Genomic DNA, 20,096 nt, shown 5'->3' with positions numbered 1-20,096 from the left:
CTGGGAACATGCCGGCTGTGATGGCACACCACGTTGTGTGGTGGTGCCAGGGGTGGCAGCTTGTCTGTTTGTGTGGCGTGGTGTGCTGGTTCCCCAACCTGCCTGGAGACAGGAGGTGTGCAGATTGAGCAGGAGAACACCAGGCTCCTCATCAACAATTTGAAAGGCTTTGTCCTTTCTCTTGCTTCCTGTCTCGTTCCACATCTATGATTCATTGTTGATCAGGACACGCCTGCGATCTCTGCTGGTGTTGGTGGGCACACTTGGCTTAAAAGAGAAACTAAGGCATGCTACTGGTGATTTTGCGGAACAGAACATGCAGATGGAGTGATAAACTCTGCTTTGGCGTGTCACATGGAGTCAAAAGTACACTTTGCTCTGGGAGTGGCTGCAACTTGTAGTAAATCGTCCTTTTTTTCAAGTGGCCTGGGTATATACAGGAAATGTAACACGATTTGTCTATTTGGCCTGAAAGACAATAAGGAAGGAAGGAGTCCCCAGCATTTGGTGCCCCACCCATTGTTGATACCCCAGCAGTTACTGTAAATATTTGCATTGGTGAAATAAGGGAACAAGGTGTACTTCCTGTTGCAAGAAAAATGCTGAAGCTCACTGCACGCTTGTGAGGAAAGGCTGTCCAACTGAGACATTTCACCCATTTCTAGTTTTAATCTGCTGTAATTCTGATTTAATATTCATAAATCTGACATTTACAAGTAGGCCTTCCTTCCTCCTATTCACATGAATAAGCAAAAACATTCCAGTAACTTGTGATTAGGAAGTATATGTTGATTGCACAATATAACGGCTGTAGTATAATGACATCCTCTGCATTTAGGTTGGTTTCCGAACACATTACTTTCGATTGCAATTCTGTCTACCTCTAGGTTGCAAAATCCCTTTCAAAATAAAAGCATATGAAATATAGACTGTATCACAGCTTATCAGCTTAGCATTTCACTAAGAGCCACCCCAATTATTGAAACAATTGCAAAGTTAACTTTAGAATCGACAAAACCTGTTATATAACATTAAAGCTGCAGCTAGAAGCTGGTTAGTTTAGCTTTGCTTAGTTTAGCATAAAGACTGGAACAGGGGGAAACAGTAATCCTGGTTGAGTCAAAGGTTAACTTAATCTGCCTACCAACAATTCAGAAGTTCACCAATTAATTTGATGTATCACCTGCTTATTTCTTCTGTCTATGTTCTTCTTTTCTATAAAACTAGCCTATGTCTTAAGCACGTATCATTACCCCATAATATAATGCGTGTTGATTTAGCCAAAGTGGTTGCTGTTTGGAGGAAAATCCCAGTAGACCTTTAACCGAAGCGGAAATAAGAAGAAAAAAGAACACTTGTAGCTGCTTATTTTATGAATTTATTTCCAAATGTAAACTTCACTATTTCATGCATACAAGTTATGACAACATACATTTTCCAACAATCTGTTATTTTTCATATTTGCATAGGACATGGTCACAATATATTGTCTAACATGTAAAAAATAATGCCATAAAAAGGTACAGCAGAGCAGCTAAGACCAGCACATTGAATGTGTGAGAAATCCCAGGAACTGTACAACTGTAATACTTGAATGTAGTGATTTTGGTTTGCTGAGAGAAAAAAATGACACCTGAAGGTTAGACTGAGGTCAACGGAGAATGTACTGGCCATAGCTGAGTCGCAAGTTATTTACAGATTAGATTATACTGGTGCTGAAAGGGGAAGCAGCACCACAGAGTCACTACAACAGGCAACTGATGGTGATGGGCAGAGGGGAAACACACAGAGGTATCAAGAGAGCAACATTACACTGAGGACAAACAGGTACAGGAAACAGAACCAAGGGGCTGGTGAGAGGCTCTCTCTTTATAGTTAAAGGGAGGTCATTCACAGCACTGTGTACTGCATAACCTAGAACACACTAATCCTTTAAGGGCAAATATGTCCAAAGCTTGAAAAGCCTTTTTGTCAGTGTGCATTCCTACAGTAAAGAGCACAGTGTCAGTTCAGGCAGTCAAGCAAGACCACATAGTCAGTGAAGGGTACCAACAGATGTGGTCTGCTACGCTGCATGTTCCTACTCACTCAGTCTCTTTTGTTTCTCATATTTTTACTCAGTCACAATTTGTTTGCTCATATGATTGAACAGGTATCGTTCATTCAAGTGATTTTCAGAAAAAAAGAATAAAATAAAACAAAATTGCTTATTTGAGATGTAGAAAAAGGTCCATATCAAGCATAACATCCATCGATCAACAATTATCAGCATGTAAAGTTGAACCCAGGTGTCCAAAGTGGGTTGGGTTCAGAATTACTGCAACATTCATCTTTCCCTTCAAAGCATTTGGTAACATCTTTTAACTGTTGAGCTGTGATGAGCTGCAAAAACTCAAAGCTCCTTCTCACTGCTCGAGAACCACTCTCTCCTTTCATGGCTGCCTCTTAAAACATTTCATAGATCTTCAGGCCTTTGTTGTGAGGGAAGACATGCTCTGTATGTCCTTTTCCTTTAAATATCATACATTTCTATACTTAAACATATTGCATGTGTGTTGTTCATTCCAATTGGTATAACCTGTACGAAGAGCCTGCAGAGGAGAGAGGAGAGACTTAACCTGGGAAATGTTGACAATGAGAAACGTACCTTGTGCACAACTCACAACGTGTAAAAACTCACAGTCAAGACAGACTTCTATTCATAATCTACAAAAATGCATTGGGTCCATGTAAGCAGCACATTTATAGCAAATGCAATTTTCAATCCTTTGGAATGGTTGGGCGTTAATATTCATTAAGATTGTTTATGTCAAAAAATACCTGTAATAAGCCATTATACATTGCTTGAGTATTGTACAGCAAAAAAAGAAAGAAGTACAAATTAAATAACAACACCAAATGAAAACAAAGCTACACAATCAAAAATGTTTACATAAAGCAGAAAAGAAATATTTAACTTAGAGCATTTGCATATTAAATATACACAGTTGCTTCATTAAATCCTTACATTACATAAAAACATGTCACACTTTATAAAACTGTACACATTTGTTAAATGTCTGATAGTAGCTAGGTTTTTTTCACCCTCCACTCTTGTATCTTTAAGAAGTTACCAGTATAGTTTTGGCACACAATGCGTCGATCATGCTTGTTCGCTGAGACCAGTCATGAAGATGAAACGGTCTGATCAGTGATATATTCATGTAATTAATAGGAATTTAAGAAAAAAAGATTAATGTTAGTTCTTTACATATGAAGGCAACAACCAAATCAATCTAATATACGTTTACAATTAGCAGAAAGAATATTAACTGGTACACAGTTATCATTTTATAGAAACCTTGTATTTTGTCAATGTTTAAAGTCCTTTCTTGTCTGACAGATGTGGAAAGCTGTAATATTACCAGGATTACAATCGTAAAGTTGGATTTAGAAATGCTGAAGTGGAGGATCATAGTAATTTACAGCGGACATCATCCTTCATTTCAATACATATTTAAACTTAGACAAATGGTCTTCAGTAGAGAAGGGTTTTTTTGTAACACAAATTGATAAAAAATAAGGTTTTATTATTTCCTTGAAATATTACCTTTTGAATCTACAAGAATGTAGGACCCTGACAACAGAGGATGATTATATAAAATGTAGCCCAGTGTTTTTTTGTTTGTTTGTTTTTTTTACAGAAAACAGTCTCTTTCCTTCTTCATTCAAGTCGGGACAAATAAAACCACCATTATTTGTGCTACTCATCAAGCAAACATAAGCTACATGATGGATGTTTTAAAAAGATATGAAGGTACAACAAAAGTCCAATATTTCAAGAGGTATGATTTTTGAAAAAATATACAAGCATTTCATATGAGACAAAAAAAGCAATAATAAAAATGATGAATACATTGCTAACTCACAATGCTGTGGTCTCTACACTTATGGAAAACGTTCAAAAAACTAAACAATAAAGAAATTAAGTGACTCCATCTGAAATTGTGGAACATGGAGGTCAGGAGGTTTCCTTTCCTTATCGTCATCCCAAACAATCCTTTCATTTTCTGACCTGGAGGAACTTTTGGATAACAGGCTAGAAATAACCTGCATCCTGACATCAACAGAGTTTAAATGTGTGTCTGACTAAAGGGGTGAACCCCATAAAAAAGGAATATAATTATGTTTCTTTAACAAAACATGCTGCCTTTAAACAGCCCGACAAAAACAGTCTACCTTAGCTGTGATATAGTAAAAAATGTTGCTGAAATGACCTGAAGACAATGGAAAATCGAGAAAAAAAAAACTTAAAATAAATCAACATACTATACACCTTTCTCCAGGGAGGTTAATAATTATTTGACAAACAAAAGCAAGTACAGTAAAAATGGACATGTACAAAATTGTGTTCAATGGCCTTTTGTGTTGAATTATTCAAGTAGATTTGGTACAGTGAGAATAAAAGTTACGAGACACTCGTGCCTGTGGAGGCCTATACGTCACTGGTGCAGTCTGGATGGATTTGGATGTTTACACTGTCACAGTCTGTTTATTTTCAGATGGTAGAGCTTCCTGTTGCCTACTGTAAGTCCACTGACACTAAGGGTCAACGGTGTTTAAAGGGGCGTTTCACTGAAAAGAGCTCCAGAGTGCCCAGTGCTTACTAAGGCGCATAATAGTATAAACTGTAGGATGTTATGAAGACATTTTAGGCAGGAGCTTGGCCCCGTTCGGAGGCGTTCCTGTGTTCCAGTGTGGTCGGACACTGACCCGCAGTGAGCACCAAGCACCCAGGAACACCTGGGGGAGGCTGGCTGACATTTCTGTGCAGCAACTGATGTTACAACAAAATCCACAAACTGTCCCATCGTCTGCTTTGCGGATGTCGACCCTGAGGTAAATGTGCAGATTATGGTTTGAGAATCGATTCATGACACCTGCTTGAGGGGGAGCTACTCAGAAAAGTTTTTTGCAAGAAAAAGTTACACTATGAACCAAGTAAAAAAGATACTATAAAAAAAAGAGAGAGTCACGGATAGATACCACAAGAAGCTGCTCAACAGCTATCTGAAGAGTTTGTTTTATGAAAATCATAGTTGCTTTTTTCCCCAGAAATGGTAAATGTAAAACCCCATCAGTGCTTCTTTCACAAAGAGCTGCTGATCAGTGGCATTCAAAGTGTCATCTTACAGGAAACTATTTTAACATCTTACAGAGGGTTGGGTTTTTCTCAACATGGGGTGTTTTTAAGAAACTACTGCATTCAATCTAAATAAGGGATTTTTTCTTTCTGGAGGATGTGACAGAGCTGATTCTTCACAACTTTAAAAGAGAGATGGCTGCTGTGGAGAACGAGGGACAAGGACGGCCATTCATGAACTTAACACCTGCCAGACCGCCTTAAAAACCCTCCGCGCTTCCAAAGCGCAGTTGTTAACATGCATATAGTGTGAAGCACGAGACTGCAGGTCAAGAGTCACTCGTAGAAAGAAGCTAGCACACGCGATTAATGATGACAACAGTCTGGAGGGCTCTGACAGGAGCGAATACATTGATGAGACTATTTCCGGTCTTAGTGCTGAAGCATTAAGAGAAAGTGTAGGCATAACACAGACCGGCGGAGCTGCAGCAGTTTTGATAGTGGTGCCCGCCTCCATGGAAAGTTTACTGTGCCTTTTGCCTGACTTATTGAGGCATGTCTGTCTAGAAACACAAGTGAGCTTTCTCACAGGACATCTGAGCGTCACAGGGAGGGACCATGTGAGGCTGGTGAAACTGCACTTTGCTGATATGTTCGTTTTGGTTCAAATGTGAGAGAGAAGTTTGAAAGCAGCTGTTTGAGAGCTCTGGGTTATCAGTGTACTTTTTCACGTTTTTTTTCCTTGGCATTGTGAAATTTGACTCTCCAGGAGTAGTAGAGAATGTCTCCCTGTGCTTAGGATGTAGTTGGGTGTGTCCCACCCACACTGCTAGGGCTGTCTAGGTAGTACTGTTGTTCATACCCATGTCTCTATACTCTTATCCTACAGGTCGAATCATCACGCTTATTGCACCCATTTTCCGCTCACTGTTTCTGCAGTTTGGAGGGAGGAAGATGGGGGTGTCTCCTACTCTTTGCTGCTCAGCCGGTGATAAACCTCACCTCGTTTATCAGGAGCAGCCCTCTCTTGCATGTCTATGGCAGATAGCTGCTTTGTTCGCTCTGCACTCCATTATGTTCCGGCTCTGCCCAGAACTCTGGCCTACATTTAACCCTCCCACCTTACGCAATTTGGCGGAGTTGGAGCTTCTTTGATAGGACAGGTAGAGCCAGATGGGCGAGGGAAGACTCCCCAGGAATGGCATGTTAGAACTCCTCCTGCGGGCTGTGAATAGCTTCTTGTGGGATGCAGCTGTTTCCTCAAGGGAGGCCACAAAAAAATCAGAGCCAGGAGGGAAGTGAGCCCGCTGTCTGATTCTACCTGTGATACTGCCAACCAGCAGCCCCAGGCCTCAATGAAGGGCGGCTTACAAGACTGAATAGAAAGCTTTCATTCACTCTTGTCTTTGGTACTTTTTTCCTATGTGCTTCAGAAGGGGATAAACATTGTTTCAACTAAAGTCCCTTTGTTTCCTTTTTGTGTGAAACACTGGCTGATGATACAGCACTTTAAAAGCATGAACAGCTGCTTTGAAACTTTACTGTCTCTGTTTAAACTTTTTTCAACTGAGAATACCCATAAAAACTGTTAACCCAATATAATCCTCCCACAATGCAGATTTTCACAGTATACACTGCACACCGCTGCTTAATTAAATACATATTTAACCCAGTGTAATGGCAACTGAATATTAACGTTGCAGTGGAGGAACAGATGCGTCTTGTTTACTGAGGTTGAAGTCGGGGATCGTTCTGTTAACACACAGCAATTACACTACATATGAAGTCTCCAAAAACAAAAACATGAGTTCTGTGTAAGATTGACCGGTGGGCTAGTTTCCTCGAGATGTGAAAACCAACTAAAAAACAAAGAGTGCAAATTGTGTTGAGTGTAAGGCTGTTATATATGTACTGTATGTTTCTCTTCCCCGTTTTCATTCTTTCAAGCTAACAAGGCCATCCCTGAGCAGGGCGTAAAATTCAACCCCTGTTGAATTTCAGAGTAAAGTGATGAGTATATTGTGCAGTCAATGTGAGTACGGTTAAGTACTGTGGTACTACAGAAATAGCAACTGTCTTCAATCCTGAGGTGTGTGTATGTGTGTGTGTGTGTGTGTGTGTGAACCCCTTTTCCTCACTTGTTCAAAAGACAACAAAGAAAAAGCCATTTTGATAAGACTTGTCAGGGTGTCTGCGTTTTTTTCCTTCTTAACCTTGTTTAGCTGACTGAGAACATACATGGGACAACTAGCCATGATCAGAAGTTTAAAAAATACAGACGTATGGTACAGAATGTAAATATTGCCGTCTGGGAAAGGCATTACCTTCTTTTAGGATCACAACTAATTGCACTACAATAAGCAGTTATGTACAGTATGGTACACCACAGCAAGCGCAGGAATAGCAAAGGGGGGGTTGCTGACAAGTGTGCAACACAAGTGTTACGACAAAAACACAAGCCTCGCAAGTCAGAGGCTGAAAGTGCGACTGGGTTTCAGTTTAAGGCGAGTTGGCGGGGCTGAGGGCAGGGCTGAGGGTGGGGCTGGAGGCGTCCGAGCGGCTATAGTCGCTGAGGGAGCCGGGACGTGTGGTGCTGCCACTGCTGCCTCCGTGGGGCCTCTTCAGCATGCCGGGCTGGAAATCTGAGTGGCGCCGGGCGTGCTTCATGAGGTGGTCGCTGCGCATGAAGCGCTTGTCACAAAGCGGGCAGCCGAACTTTTTCTCCCCCGTGTGGGTGCGGTAGTGGCGGGCCAGCTCATCGGAGCGGGCAAACTTCTTACTGCAGTCTGGCCAGGTGCATGGGAAAGGCCGTTCTCCTGTAACATACCGGGGGAAAGAGAGACATCAGTCTACAATCTCACAATAACAGCGTAATATGGCATTAAGAACAGTCACCCTTAGTTTCAGCCTACTTTGATGGCCATTGTCCAAAAATGTCCCATGTTTTGAATGTTATAGCTTAAAAAGACACTTCTGTTGAAGGTTTAGTACACTACACTTTTGAATTCCATGCAGAATTTCCAATCATTTCAGTCTATTAGGGAAAACTCATTGCACCTGTGCACCCTGACGTCAGGGGGCTACAGTGTGGTACTCAGCGAACATCATGTATACTGATACTTTTGCCAAAGCGGATTATTGTGTGGTACTGCATTGCGTCTATAATCCTCATATTGAAAAATGTAACTGTGTAAAGTAACTATGACAGAAAGGAAATACAAATATGTTGACTTTAAATAGTTACTTATCTCAAAGTCTATAAGTTTCAGCAGATTGATTTTAACACTGCACTAAAGTAAATAGTAGCCCATTTCTGATGAAAATGTATACAAAATATATATATATTTCAGCAACATTTTTCAAACTACTATTGGGGAGATGCAGGGCAGGAATTGTGTGTGATTTTTAGTAAATGGGCCAAAACAAGCTAAATACACCCTTGCTATGATGTTTAAAAGGAGAATCACTTAAGTAAGTTTAAAGACAGTGTCAGTGAGTGAAACTGTTTTTTATGTTTTCCCCTATCACCAAAACATATGATCCATGAATAATGATAACAACGTTTTTTGCTAGGGCTGATGTAAAGGGAAAGATATCAAAACAATCTTCAAAATATATATCATTTTTAAAGTGAGACTAATGAGACGTGGGACTTGGGGTAAATCACCCAAAAATTGGCACTGTGCTGTAGGAGCAGGCACAGTTTAATTATCTAAGCTCCAGATGCTAATCACACTCACAATGGTTACCCAGCCCATTTTCCAACATGCAACTATCTGTGACTCGGCACATGGGAAATTACACCCTTCCCCCTTCCATCAGGCAATAAAAGTGGGCTTTGACACAAATCTAGTCAAAGCCAGATGGTATTATATTTCTTGTGGTTTCCTTCCATGCTGACGTGGAAACAGCGTGCATGGAGCCTAAATGCAGCGTTGTGCATCCACTGGCCAATATGTCTAATAATGTATTCCTTTTAGTTCCATTTCAGTAAGTTTCTGCCTGACAATAGCTACATCCAGCGTTCAAATTTTACCAGCGTGACCTTGCAGTATTTTAGCTTAGGGCGGCACGCCGTACGCTTTTAATGTTATGTTTCTTTCATGAAAATAATAATAATTAATCAACAAGACCATGTCTCTGCCAAGGGTTTGAGGTATGAAAAAGAATAGACCTTGAGATGCATGAATGTTTTTAGGTGGCATGACAAATGAGTACATAATCACAGGCCTGCCAAAATCTGTCTTTGTTCTGTGGTTTCCCTCAGGGCCACAATGAAAACAGTGCTGTTCAGCATCAAACACTCATATGCTACCTGATGCCAGTGAGTCTCAAAAACAAGAACTTCGTGCACTACTAGTCTCTGTCCCTCCCCCCTATACTGCATGGTTACAAAACATGCAGACAGACAGAGCAAGTCTAGACAGCCCATTCTGTGTTTCTGCCTCTGACGCCTCACCTCAGCTCCAGACAAACTCTGCCTTGCCCACAAAAGTTCTTGCATGCTTAGTGTATGTAAAATCTGTAAATGACATATACACATTTTCATATACACACCACACACATCATTGTCTCCTTTTTCCCAGAACATCTATGCGGTTCACACTCTTCTGCAAGAGTAAACACACAAAGAAACCATCTGCCCTGCATGAATTATGATTTAATACAAAGAAAAGCTTTGGTTATTTTACACTACGCACAAAACCTGAAATGAACCCTGGAGAAAAGGAGGCTGTTTATCTTTTCAGACACTCATCTTGTTGCAGGGACTCATGATAGTCTGATTTCATACCTTATTAGTGAAGGAAGCAGCATGTGACAAATAAAGAGGGTTTCATCCTCCGATTCTTCGATTCTATTCTATGTGCTGTCACCTGGCAATGCAAAATGAGTTATTGACTAAAAAGTAGAGCTTAGCTGCTTAAAGCTCAATAACCAGTGTAAGAGATCCAACTACATGAATATTTAACAAGACACCAGAGAGGCAGGCTGAGATATCCAGTCTTACTGCCTTGATACAGTAATGCAGTCATAGTGGTAGCATCAGGTATCCAACAGCAACTCACCGAGACGCATCAAATTATTTAGAGCTCTGTGGCTTCTTAGAAAATGATAAATTAACAGACGCGCTGCACATTTTCACCTCCCGCTAAACTGCTTTTAGAATTTAGGTCGACAATATGAATATGCATCAAAAATCCTGCTGCTTTAATGTCAGCCTTCAAAAGGTTCACTTACATAACAGAAAGGAAACACGCAATGCCCCCATTAATTGTGATTCTTTCATAACATGAGGATGGGGATTTCAATGAGGGGAGTGAAAACCAATTTTCTGGTAACAATGAGGAGGTTTAGGGAACAAACGGCTTAATCATGAATGAAAAGTATAGGGGTTATTAGCCTCTGTGCTTGGAGGATGTCACTCTGTGAGATATTTTAGGAGACTGCAGCTATTACTCAGCATCTCTGCTGCAAGCTACTCCCCTTACCCTGCTCCTATTCCCATCTAGTTACAGTGTTGTCACAGCAGGGCATTTTGGCGTTCGGGATGCCAGGCCCCACCGATTGGTTATCCCATCTTTTGGCAGCGTCCACATCCAGGGTGTGGTTTGAGTTTCTCTGAATGTGTCAGTTGCATAGGGCGAGGGGGGGGGTTAACGGGGAAGCTTTTCCAAACGAACACAGTGACCCAGTTACCCGCAAAGTGAGTTACATCATGCACGAAAACTGTATTCCTACTGAGCACGAGTGTCCCCCCTCCAAGGCGATGCGATTATGTCACAGGTACTCTTGTTATATAACTGTTCTCTCCAAGGCCACTGGGTCAGTAAATAAACAGCTCATCTCTGCTCCTTTCCCACCACCCGTCTCTCATTCATATCTAGGAATCTTCCGCTCTTCGTTTTCTGCAGAATTGGTTCACAGAAATCAAATCTGGGTTTGTGTCCCTGGTGTAAGGGATGCTGTCTGCAAAGGCAAGATCAAATCTCTTCTTGACGTGAGCAGCAGCACAGAAACTCAACTTGGTCACCTGCTCCAACAACAGCTACCAGCATTTAAACAAGAGTAGATAACATTCCTGGTGTGTCCTCAGGCATGAGTCAAACTCACACAGTGTACAGCTGAAACATTTGTGTAAGCCTGCCATACGAGAGCTAGAGTAAATAGCTCTGCAGTGTGAGAAGAGGAAAAAACACCATTCATGTGGATACATCAGAGATCACCTTGAGGTTAAGATCGCTCTGCCTGCACAGTGAGAACAGGAAATATCTTTTACTGAGTTCATAACAAAAACAAGGGTCACACTAAGCCTTCAAGGACTTTTACAAGCAAACACCTCGAGTAGGGAAAGTAAAACTAAGTCAGACTGGGGATCACAGCTCATTAGAGTTAGAGCTACCTCACTTCAGCGCTGGCTTAGTGGCAGTCAGCTTGGCAACATGAAATAAGAGGGATACCACAAACTCCAGTGGCATGGCTCAGTACAATCCTGTAATTTGGTTGCTTATTTACAACAGACTATGACCTGTAACCAACCGGGAGCCAGCAGACAACCATCCATGGGATTTTGGGTAATACTAAAATGACTGCTGAGTACCTCATTCGGCTAAACCACTGGAGCAGAGAGGGTTAACCCAACCGTACGCAGCCTCTCCCTCTACACCACACATCACGTGCATAGATGATCTGAACACTAACATTTGTGTGCAGAACCAAGAATATACATTACGGCTTCTACAGATCCTTTTTCCATTGTTCACACAGCAGTATCTGCAGGCCCGGAAAAAAAAACAGCATCGCTTGATCTGAAACATATCTGAGATCAGAACTGTTTACGTAGCTGCTCTTCTATGGCCAAATTAACTCAGTGAAAACCTGTTTTCTCAGAAACTCCATTCAACTTGGAGAAGAATAAGTTGTCTCAGCCGCAGCAATAAAGGAGCTTTGGGTGGGTGAGTTGCTGGTGATGAGGACCATCTTTTCAGGAAAAAAGCTCAGAAAACAGAGAGAATTTGTTCTATTATCATCTTTTGTCTTTTTGAGAGGGACCTTGCTTTCCGTTGAATAGGATGCCTCCCCTTGTGGGCCTATAGCTGTTGGGTTGTGAACAATAGCAGCAGGCTCGCTCTCAGCAGGAGGGGCACTCCTGTAATGCATTTCAATCAGACAGGCTGTGCGAACTAACCGTAACTCACTCCGCTTGGTTATTGACATTCACCCCAGAGACATGCAGTGGGGTCGAGTGTGACCGTCTGATTCCTGCACACACTTAGCCATACATTACTTCATTCTCTTAACTCTTTAAGGGAAGGGTAGTTGGCCAGAATTGCCAAAACCAGCTCATCATATTTTCCTCAATTAGTTAGAGTGGGCACTTTCTTTCAGCCTTGAGTGCATGCTAAAACAACCTGCAACCTTGATGTGTTGCAGGCAGTCTCCTTATCTTACCCTGGTTAACTAAGGACATGCACACAGCTGCAGTTTGCAATCTGTCTGCAGAGGCAGGTGGGAGAAGGGACTCCTCACAGCCAGTTCATTCCAATGAAGGAGTCTGACACTTAATTTCAAATGTGGTAGACAAACCTCACTAAACAGCACTAAACAAAGAGCCATAGCCCTGCTAGATTGTGAGAGGCCTCACCACACTGTGATAAGAGCAGATAAAGACTGGAGATAGTGCCACCTGTCCAATTTTATACCATATACTCTGACGGGGAGTGGGAGAGAAATATTTTCTTGTCTCACAGAGTAGATGATTATACCCTCCTTCCCCAGAGACTCCACAAAATACTCCTCATTACGTGCTGAGGGCCACACCCCTGTGTGTCGTGGTCTGCCACAGTCTGATTTATCACGCACAGAAGGGGACACACCTTACAAACCGTAGGGAACATAAACAGCCCAGCCAGAGACATAACATTCACTTTGACATTAGCTTAACTCTCTCATCAAGCTGAGCTGAACAAAACACAGAGGAAACAGTCAGAGACGCACCCTCAGAAGAGACCCTGCGAGTTGCTGTGTGCTCTGCTGCAGAGGTCACGGCCCTTCTAACGTTAATCAGATTAGCTGTAGATGCAGCTGAATGAATGACCTACATCAATGGAGGGCATTGACAGTGAACATCCCGGTATCTTACCCCACCCCCACCCTGGTACACTGTATATTCTCCATCTTTGTACTGCAGATCCCTGCCTTGCATGCAAGATGCGGTTGGTGGCTTCTGAACAGGAGAATTGAAAAAGCTTAGTGTTCCACGGGTCTGTATCCCTGTCTTCCTGCCGCTGGTAATCAACACCACGCCACAAGCCGTGGCCAGGACTCAGCCTCGCAACACAAGGCGCTTCAGCACCTATTTTGCTTTGCAGGCTGGAGAATGGTGGGAGGGCCTGATGGGGGATAGACAGAGCAGCTTTTATAGAACTACTCCAGAGCTAACTAAAGAATACATGAGCCCTGTGGGCCACTGAAAGCAACACAGCCAGGGAACCGCCTGACAGGGGCCTTTCCGTGTTAGAAGTATCCACCATGCATGCTTGGCTGCTTAATCACAGTTAAATCAGATTTACATTCCAGCCTTGGTGAGGAACTATCCCACTGTGAGCTTTACATGTCCATATAGGAGAGCATGTGGACAGCATGTGCACCAACACACGCTTCAGAGAAGTCTTTCATGGGGCAGGAACCGGCACCAGAGGATTATAACAGGCAAGATGGTGGCTCCACTCAGGTTTAATTTACATCCTGAGGATCAAGTAGATTTAACTAATACCTTGTTTCCATTGAACACATACTGTACTGTTGCACATTGCCTTCAGAACCCAAAGATATTTCATACAAAAGGAAAACACCTCACCATAAAGCAGAAGTGCATCAGTAAATATATAGACTTGCCAGACAGCCATCCTTTTTATGAGGGTTAGGTTTATGTGTGCTTTCATCTAAATGCTAATTTCCGCATGCTAATATGCTTCCAATGACAATGTTAAAATGTGGTGTTAAGCAGGTACTGCTTAAGACACGTAGCAAATAGCTTAGTTTAAGCATGCTAATTACCATTAAACACAAACTACAGTTCAGGTTGATTGGCAATGTAACAATTTTGCAGTTACAGGTAACCAAAGCACTGGCCAAATTCTACTTTTGACTCATTAATAGCACTAGATGAAAAATGTGGGGATCACCAATGCAATTAAATTGATCCAGAAGGGAATGTATCAAAGTTCTGTAATGTATTTTCTTGGCCATCAATCAGTTGCTGGGACATTTCACTCAAAACCACCAATGTCAACTTCATAGTAGCGGGAAAACAAGAAAAGTCAGAGAGATGAATCCTTTGTGCATTATGGGTGTACACATTCCAATATCTAAAGTTGAGATATTTCAGTCCAGCCCACAGCGGGGGACCGTCTGAATGATGCTGCTAGCATAGTTTTAAACACAATATTGTAATGTTACCAGAATCATGGGGACTGGTGGAAACTGTGAACATCTCCAAAACAAGGAGTCAGCTTAGCAACGTGGTGGGATGGTGGAAATCCTGCAGTGTGGCAGGTAGACACACTGACCTCTTGTGCACCAGTACAATTTGTACCCATCGCTGTGTCAAGGTCAGGCTCAAGCAAGAGTAGGAAAACCCCAATCTCCACCCTGCTACCTCATCACTGCAACCAGCCACACAGGAACACTGTGCACTCTATGTAGCAGTGCAGCCAAATATAAAACCACTGGCAGAGATTCAGTGTATATAATCAGAGGCTCCTGCCTCTTTTTTCCATGTGGAATTTTGGATAATTTCACGTTTAAAAAAGTGTCATTAACCACAGTTATTTGGCCTAAAATAGAAAGCATGCATGAATAACTGGGTCTACATGGCAGTGGAAATGTTCTGCCAGGTGGTACCATTTATTTTTTAAGGACAGACAGAAGAGGGATTTACGGCCATCTCGCAGTATATGAGCTACCCCCAGCAGAACACAAAAGAGGTCCAGACAAAACGTCAAACCAACTGTAAAATATGTCATTAGGGTCTTTGTCTTTGTGAAGTATTGACCCTGATCGTCCCGGCAATTCAAATAGTTTTTCGAATGGGTCCCGGACACTGACAAGATGGCCTTTTGTGAGGCCCAGCTGTGGGGGGCATATAGGGCCTGGGCTGTTCTTTCTGAAGAAGACATGGCTTGTAATGAGCTTGTCAGAGGCCATCTCTCCTTTAGAGATGGCAGTCTGCATGACACGACCACAGCAGAGTAATGAGGCTTCACAGAGAACACCATGTACTTCATGATCACAAGACCCCTCTTGGAAAAGTGGGTCTTCATCGTTAGGGTCAGTTATGCTTCTTAAGACAATGAGACGACAAAACATGTATAAAAGAAACCAGCTGGTACAGAGGTTAATCCTAAGAAATTCTCAGAAGCAGTTTTGTTTATGCATCCTTCCTCATTTCATTTTAAACGTACTGAGTATTTCTGTTATACACGATTGCATTTTCCATACTGCAGGATAAGTATATGTGTTGGAGAAAAGCCCCACCTCCCACAAAAGGAGATCAGACAAAAGCTGTCTGGTAACCTTAGACCCCTTAACTGTGTAGGATTCTTCGCCATCAAACTCAATGCAGTATAATGAGCGCTTTAACTGCAGCGTGTTGCCTCATGTCTGCTTCACCCTGGTGTCTCTCCTAAACTGAAATAAACCATCATCACTGAGTGCAACATAAACCAATGACGTTGTATTATCTTTAAATAGATAGATCTTGGTTCCCTTGGATAATCCACAGGCCTTGTTTTAATATAATGAAAATGTACACAGAAGGGATCTGTGAGTCTTAAAAACGCATTGCTTTTGAATTTGTTTTTCAAATGTCCATTGCTTTATTCCATCAAGAACTGCAAATAATGCGACCAAAATGAAGATGAAACTCTCTTCATGGCTAAGGTAGTTTGTTATTTAGGAAAACTTGCACTCAAAACATGTTTTAGTATATCAGTACACTGAAACAGAATCTGAATACAACAAAACACCGTTTTGAAAAGCTATGGCCACCAAACAATATTATAACGTAAAATAAAACATTCTTGCATGGCCTAAAATAAGATCTTAGACAATTACATTAGGTGAAGTTAATTTAGGCTACTAACAGAATTGCTTTTCTTATTAAATACAATGTAGCTCAGATTTCAGCTCCTCTTACACTCAAATCATTAATCACACATACACACACACGGATTGCAAACGCTGGAATGGTAAGGCATTCAGCATTACAGAAGTCAAGTGAGGACAGCTTGCGCCTGTTTCTTTGTTTAGAGTCTGCAGCAGTGTTTCCCCCTTCACTTAGATAGCGGTGTTTGTCTGAGACTGACTGGGCTGGAATCTATTCTCTCCTGACTCTGCTAGTAGGGGCTGAAGGGAAGCACACTGCGAGAGTCTGGCTCGGTGAAAGCACTGCAAGGTTGGCTGAGGCAGCCTGGTTGAACTCAGATGACCCACATTCTGGGACTATCCAATCGAATAAGCAGAAAGAGCCATTATTACCAGAATTCATGCGACACAAACCAATCAAGAAGCCAGACGCGGGAGCATACCCAAACAGAGAGGCGGGCGAAAGGAAATGCTTAATAGGCAAAGAGACAAGGGCAGGGTTTATGGGGAGTAAAAAAAAGCTGCACAAAAAACACATGGTCAGGGCTGGGGGGGGGAAGCACAGTGAGCACTGCTGCAAGTTTGGCTGACACCAGGCAGCTGAAGAGAGATGACTCACGTTCTGTGAATATATCCAATCAAATAAGCAGAAATCGTCCCCATTGCAGAAATGATAGAATACAAACCAATCAGTAGCAAACACAGGACTGTATCCCAAAAGAAAGAAAATACTTAAGGAAAAAAGGCTGATAGACAGTAATACAACTGCACATGAACACACAGTTTAGGAGAAAAACATAATGATCCTGGAGCGTTATTTACCTACTTTATGTACATATACAAGTCAAATCAGTGTCATATCCCTGAGGTTCACAAATGAATGACCAAGATGCAGCTCATGAACAGTGGTGAATGTGTAATTCTTAATAATACAACTGGACAAGGATACAACAAAACCAGCAGGAGTATCCAGCATATTCAATGGAATGTAACATAACAGGCCTATGGTGTGTACTTTCAGTTTTATAGTTTAATCACATATGGCACCCATATGAAATTCTTCTAAAAGGATAATAAATCTAGTAATAAAAGGACACGAACCAATCAGAAAGCCAGACAGGGGAGTGTGTCCTGATGCAAAGGCAGACAGAGAGAAAGAATAGACAATGAGACGAGAATGTACCCCTGTAAGCATGGGTCACACAGTTTAATATTGAGACAAATGAGGGGTTAATTGTGCAAAAAAGGGGGGTGGGTGGCTCAATGTGTGTTTTTCTTGCATAGATTGATTTGAAATTAAAATGTTATAAGACTCAAATATGGGTCAAGCTCACATCAGGCTTTTCTTATGTGATCCAGAGAGAAGTGTTTATGTGCTGTTAGGCTGTTTAGCGGTGTGTGAATATTGGAGGATAGCGATGGGGAGAGGGAGTGTGAGCTGCAGTCTACAGAGCAGAGGGGAGGAGAGGCTCCTCAGTCGAGGCTCAGCTAGCTGAGTCTGTTGCTGGCCAGATCAGCTGGCAGTCTGTCTAGCGGGGGTGTGGCACATCACAACAAAGGACTTTGGGCAGACAGGCGACCGCACGGCACATATCAACCCCCTCAATTTGAGTCGATCTACATCTTTCCCCCCTCAGTAGCCTATCCTGTGGAATGCAAAGCAAATATGGAGGTATGGTCCTTCAGGAATCAGACGTAGCGTAGGCCTACTGCTGTATGGAGCGCATTTGATAGCCCTTCCCAGGCCGACGCTACACTCTCCGGGTTGATCTGGAAAACTTTGTGCATGCTTATTTTGTGATGTGCGCATTGCGTGGTTTTGCGCGGAGAAGGGAAGCAGAAACCCTATCTGTGTGATTTTGTTCTGTATGTCCACTGCAGTTTCGCTTTGTACACGCTGTCCAATGCAGGGGAAAGCAGAGGAAAGCAGTGACAAAGCTACCAGGCTTGAGTGGGAGTGGCACTATTTTTTGACTCCCTCCTACCCTCCCTCACCCGAAATTAAAAGGACATTTCGCAAAGTTCACACGACTTAAAGGAATGATGCAAATATTTAACTATGCACCAATTCTGACTTTAACTCTACTGCGTGTGTCAGATATTCACATTTTGGGTGGACGCGTGACGACTTTTTTACACATATGACTCGAGGAAACCTATCAGTCAAGCACCCGAAATACCGCTTTCAATGTAATAGAAAGCACATCTCTTATCAGTATTCTCAGTTTTAATAATCCACTCTCACAAATGCAAGGACACTACACTCATGGTCACATTTAGCAACAAACATTTGCATCCAATGAAACTGACCTGTATGTGTCCTTAGGTGGGCTTTGAGGTGGGATGATTTGCCATAAACTTTTTCACAACCTGAATAGTGGCATTTGTGCTTTTTCTGAGGTGATTCTTGCTCAGTTCGACCTCGCGATCTTTTGCCTCTTTGTTTGAGGGAAGGATCGGAGATGGTGGTAGGTGTGGCAGAGATTCCATCATCTCTGAGGTTCGGCATGCTCTCATCCTTTATTTTTGCCTGCTCGGCAACATTGTTTGGAGTCTGCTGGTTAAAATCCGCCAGAATCCGCGCCACCACAAAAAGAGAGGAGTTATCTTTAATTTCCTCTCCGTTCCTGGAGGAGGACGGGGGTTCTGGTTTAATCTCCCTATTTCCTTTTGGAGCGTGAACAATTGCACGACTGGACATTGAAACAAGGCACTCTGCTGCAAAGTGATCCATTTTGTCTTTGAAACAGCCCCCTCTGCTTCTTAATGACATTCAAAAAATAAAAATTGATTCCGTGAGAAAAACAACTTGTTCCGTGGTTCCCTTTGTGTGGTGGTGGTGGTGAGGAGGAGGAGGTCGTTCTCATCAGAGAGAACTGACTTTATGATCTTACCCGGCTTTCCAATATCATCAACATCCTGCGAGAGAAACGCCTCGGTCAAAAATGCAGACAAGCCCCCTCGGAACAAAAAGAGATAAACCCAGAGTCTTTGTTTAGTGCAACAACGCCGGTGACAGGAGCTGTACAAAGTTGGATGTGTTAACTCCCATCGCGGCTTCAAACACTCTCCAGCATAGTGAGTGTCTCCTGAGCGCCAGGCTCTTCCTGCTGCTTGTATCCATGCTGGGGGCGTGTCGGCCGACAGCGCTCGGCAGCATCGTCAGAGGAGGTGCTCATTCATTGGGTGCAGCGTGTCCCCAAATGCACCGAACAACACGAGTTACTTGGAAGTTTCACCACAGGTTGCCTCCATGCATTCAGATGATGTATCTCACAAGCGACACAGCTATGCACTGCAGAGACCTTTAGAAAGAGTACATGCATTATCCTAGGGGTGGATCATTCTGCAGCATCCTGTTCAGTGTCCACGCCTGCATTCACAAACAGCTTTTCGTTTTATTTGAAAAGATATATTTCTTATGGATGCAACTAATGATTCATTTCTCAATATTCTGCAAGTCAGGCAATTCATTGAACACACTTTTTTAAAGTATTTTTGAAGATTAATTTTTAAGTGTATGTCTGCATTTTATCCAAAAGTTCATGTTATTAATTTTAATATGGAGAAAGGCAAACAAATACTTTGTCATTTTCGGTTCCAAATCTTTAGAAGTAATTGCATCTATGAATCTATATTCAGAATCGCTGCAGATTCATTTTCTTCTACTTGATTAGTCATCAATTTTTTAGTTCCAGCAAAAGTAAGTTTGGCTTTCTAAAGGTATTAGTTGATATAAGAACATATTAGCTTTGTGGAAGTATTACATTAGAACATTTGCTCTTCATACACTGAATATGCCATTTATGCCACAATACAACCATAATGA

The 20,096-nt window shown here is 42.2% G+C and overlaps 1 protein-coding gene across 1 annotated transcript; it reads right to left on the bottom strand.

The window, feature by feature from the left end:
- Positions 1 to 1,355: 1,355 nt before the first annotated feature.
- On the bottom strand, positions 1,356 to 19,548 carry klf13 (Kruppel like factor 13). The gene is made up of 2 exons (XM_063909232.1): positions 18,578 to 19,548; positions 1,356 to 7,938 (listed from the first exon to the last, which is right to left on the bottom strand). The coding sequence occupies exons 1-2, from the start codon at positions 19,038 to 19,040 to the stop codon at positions 7,622 to 7,624; spliced, it is 780 nt and encodes a 259-aa protein (XP_063765302.1). The 5' UTR covers positions 19,041 to 19,548; the 3' UTR covers positions 1,356 to 7,621.
- Between the last annotated feature and the right edge of the window lie 548 nt (positions 19,549 to 20,096).

The sequence above is a fragment of the Eleginops maclovinus genome, chromosome 2, assembly GCF_036324505.1.
Source record: "Eleginops maclovinus isolate JMC-PN-2008 ecotype Puerto Natales chromosome 2, JC_Emac_rtc_rv5, whole genome shotgun sequence".
In the NCBI taxonomy this organism is placed as follows: Eukaryota; Metazoa; Chordata; class Actinopteri; order Perciformes; family Eleginopidae; genus Eleginops; species Eleginops maclovinus.
Note: the sequence above shows the minus strand (reverse complement) of the source record. Positions and strands in the feature narration are given on the sequence as shown.

What these genes read in the sequence shown, in the direction of transcription:
- klf13 (XM_063909232.1), bottom strand. Translation starts at nt 19,040, where the DNA reads ATGTCATTAAGAAGCAGAGGGGGCTGTTTCAAAGACAAAATGGATCAC. An exon ending in CCACCTAAGGACACATACAG is followed by an intron (nt 7,939 to 18,577) that starts GTCAGTTTCATT and finishes GGTATGTTACAG; the next exon opens with GAGAACGGCCTTTCCCATGC.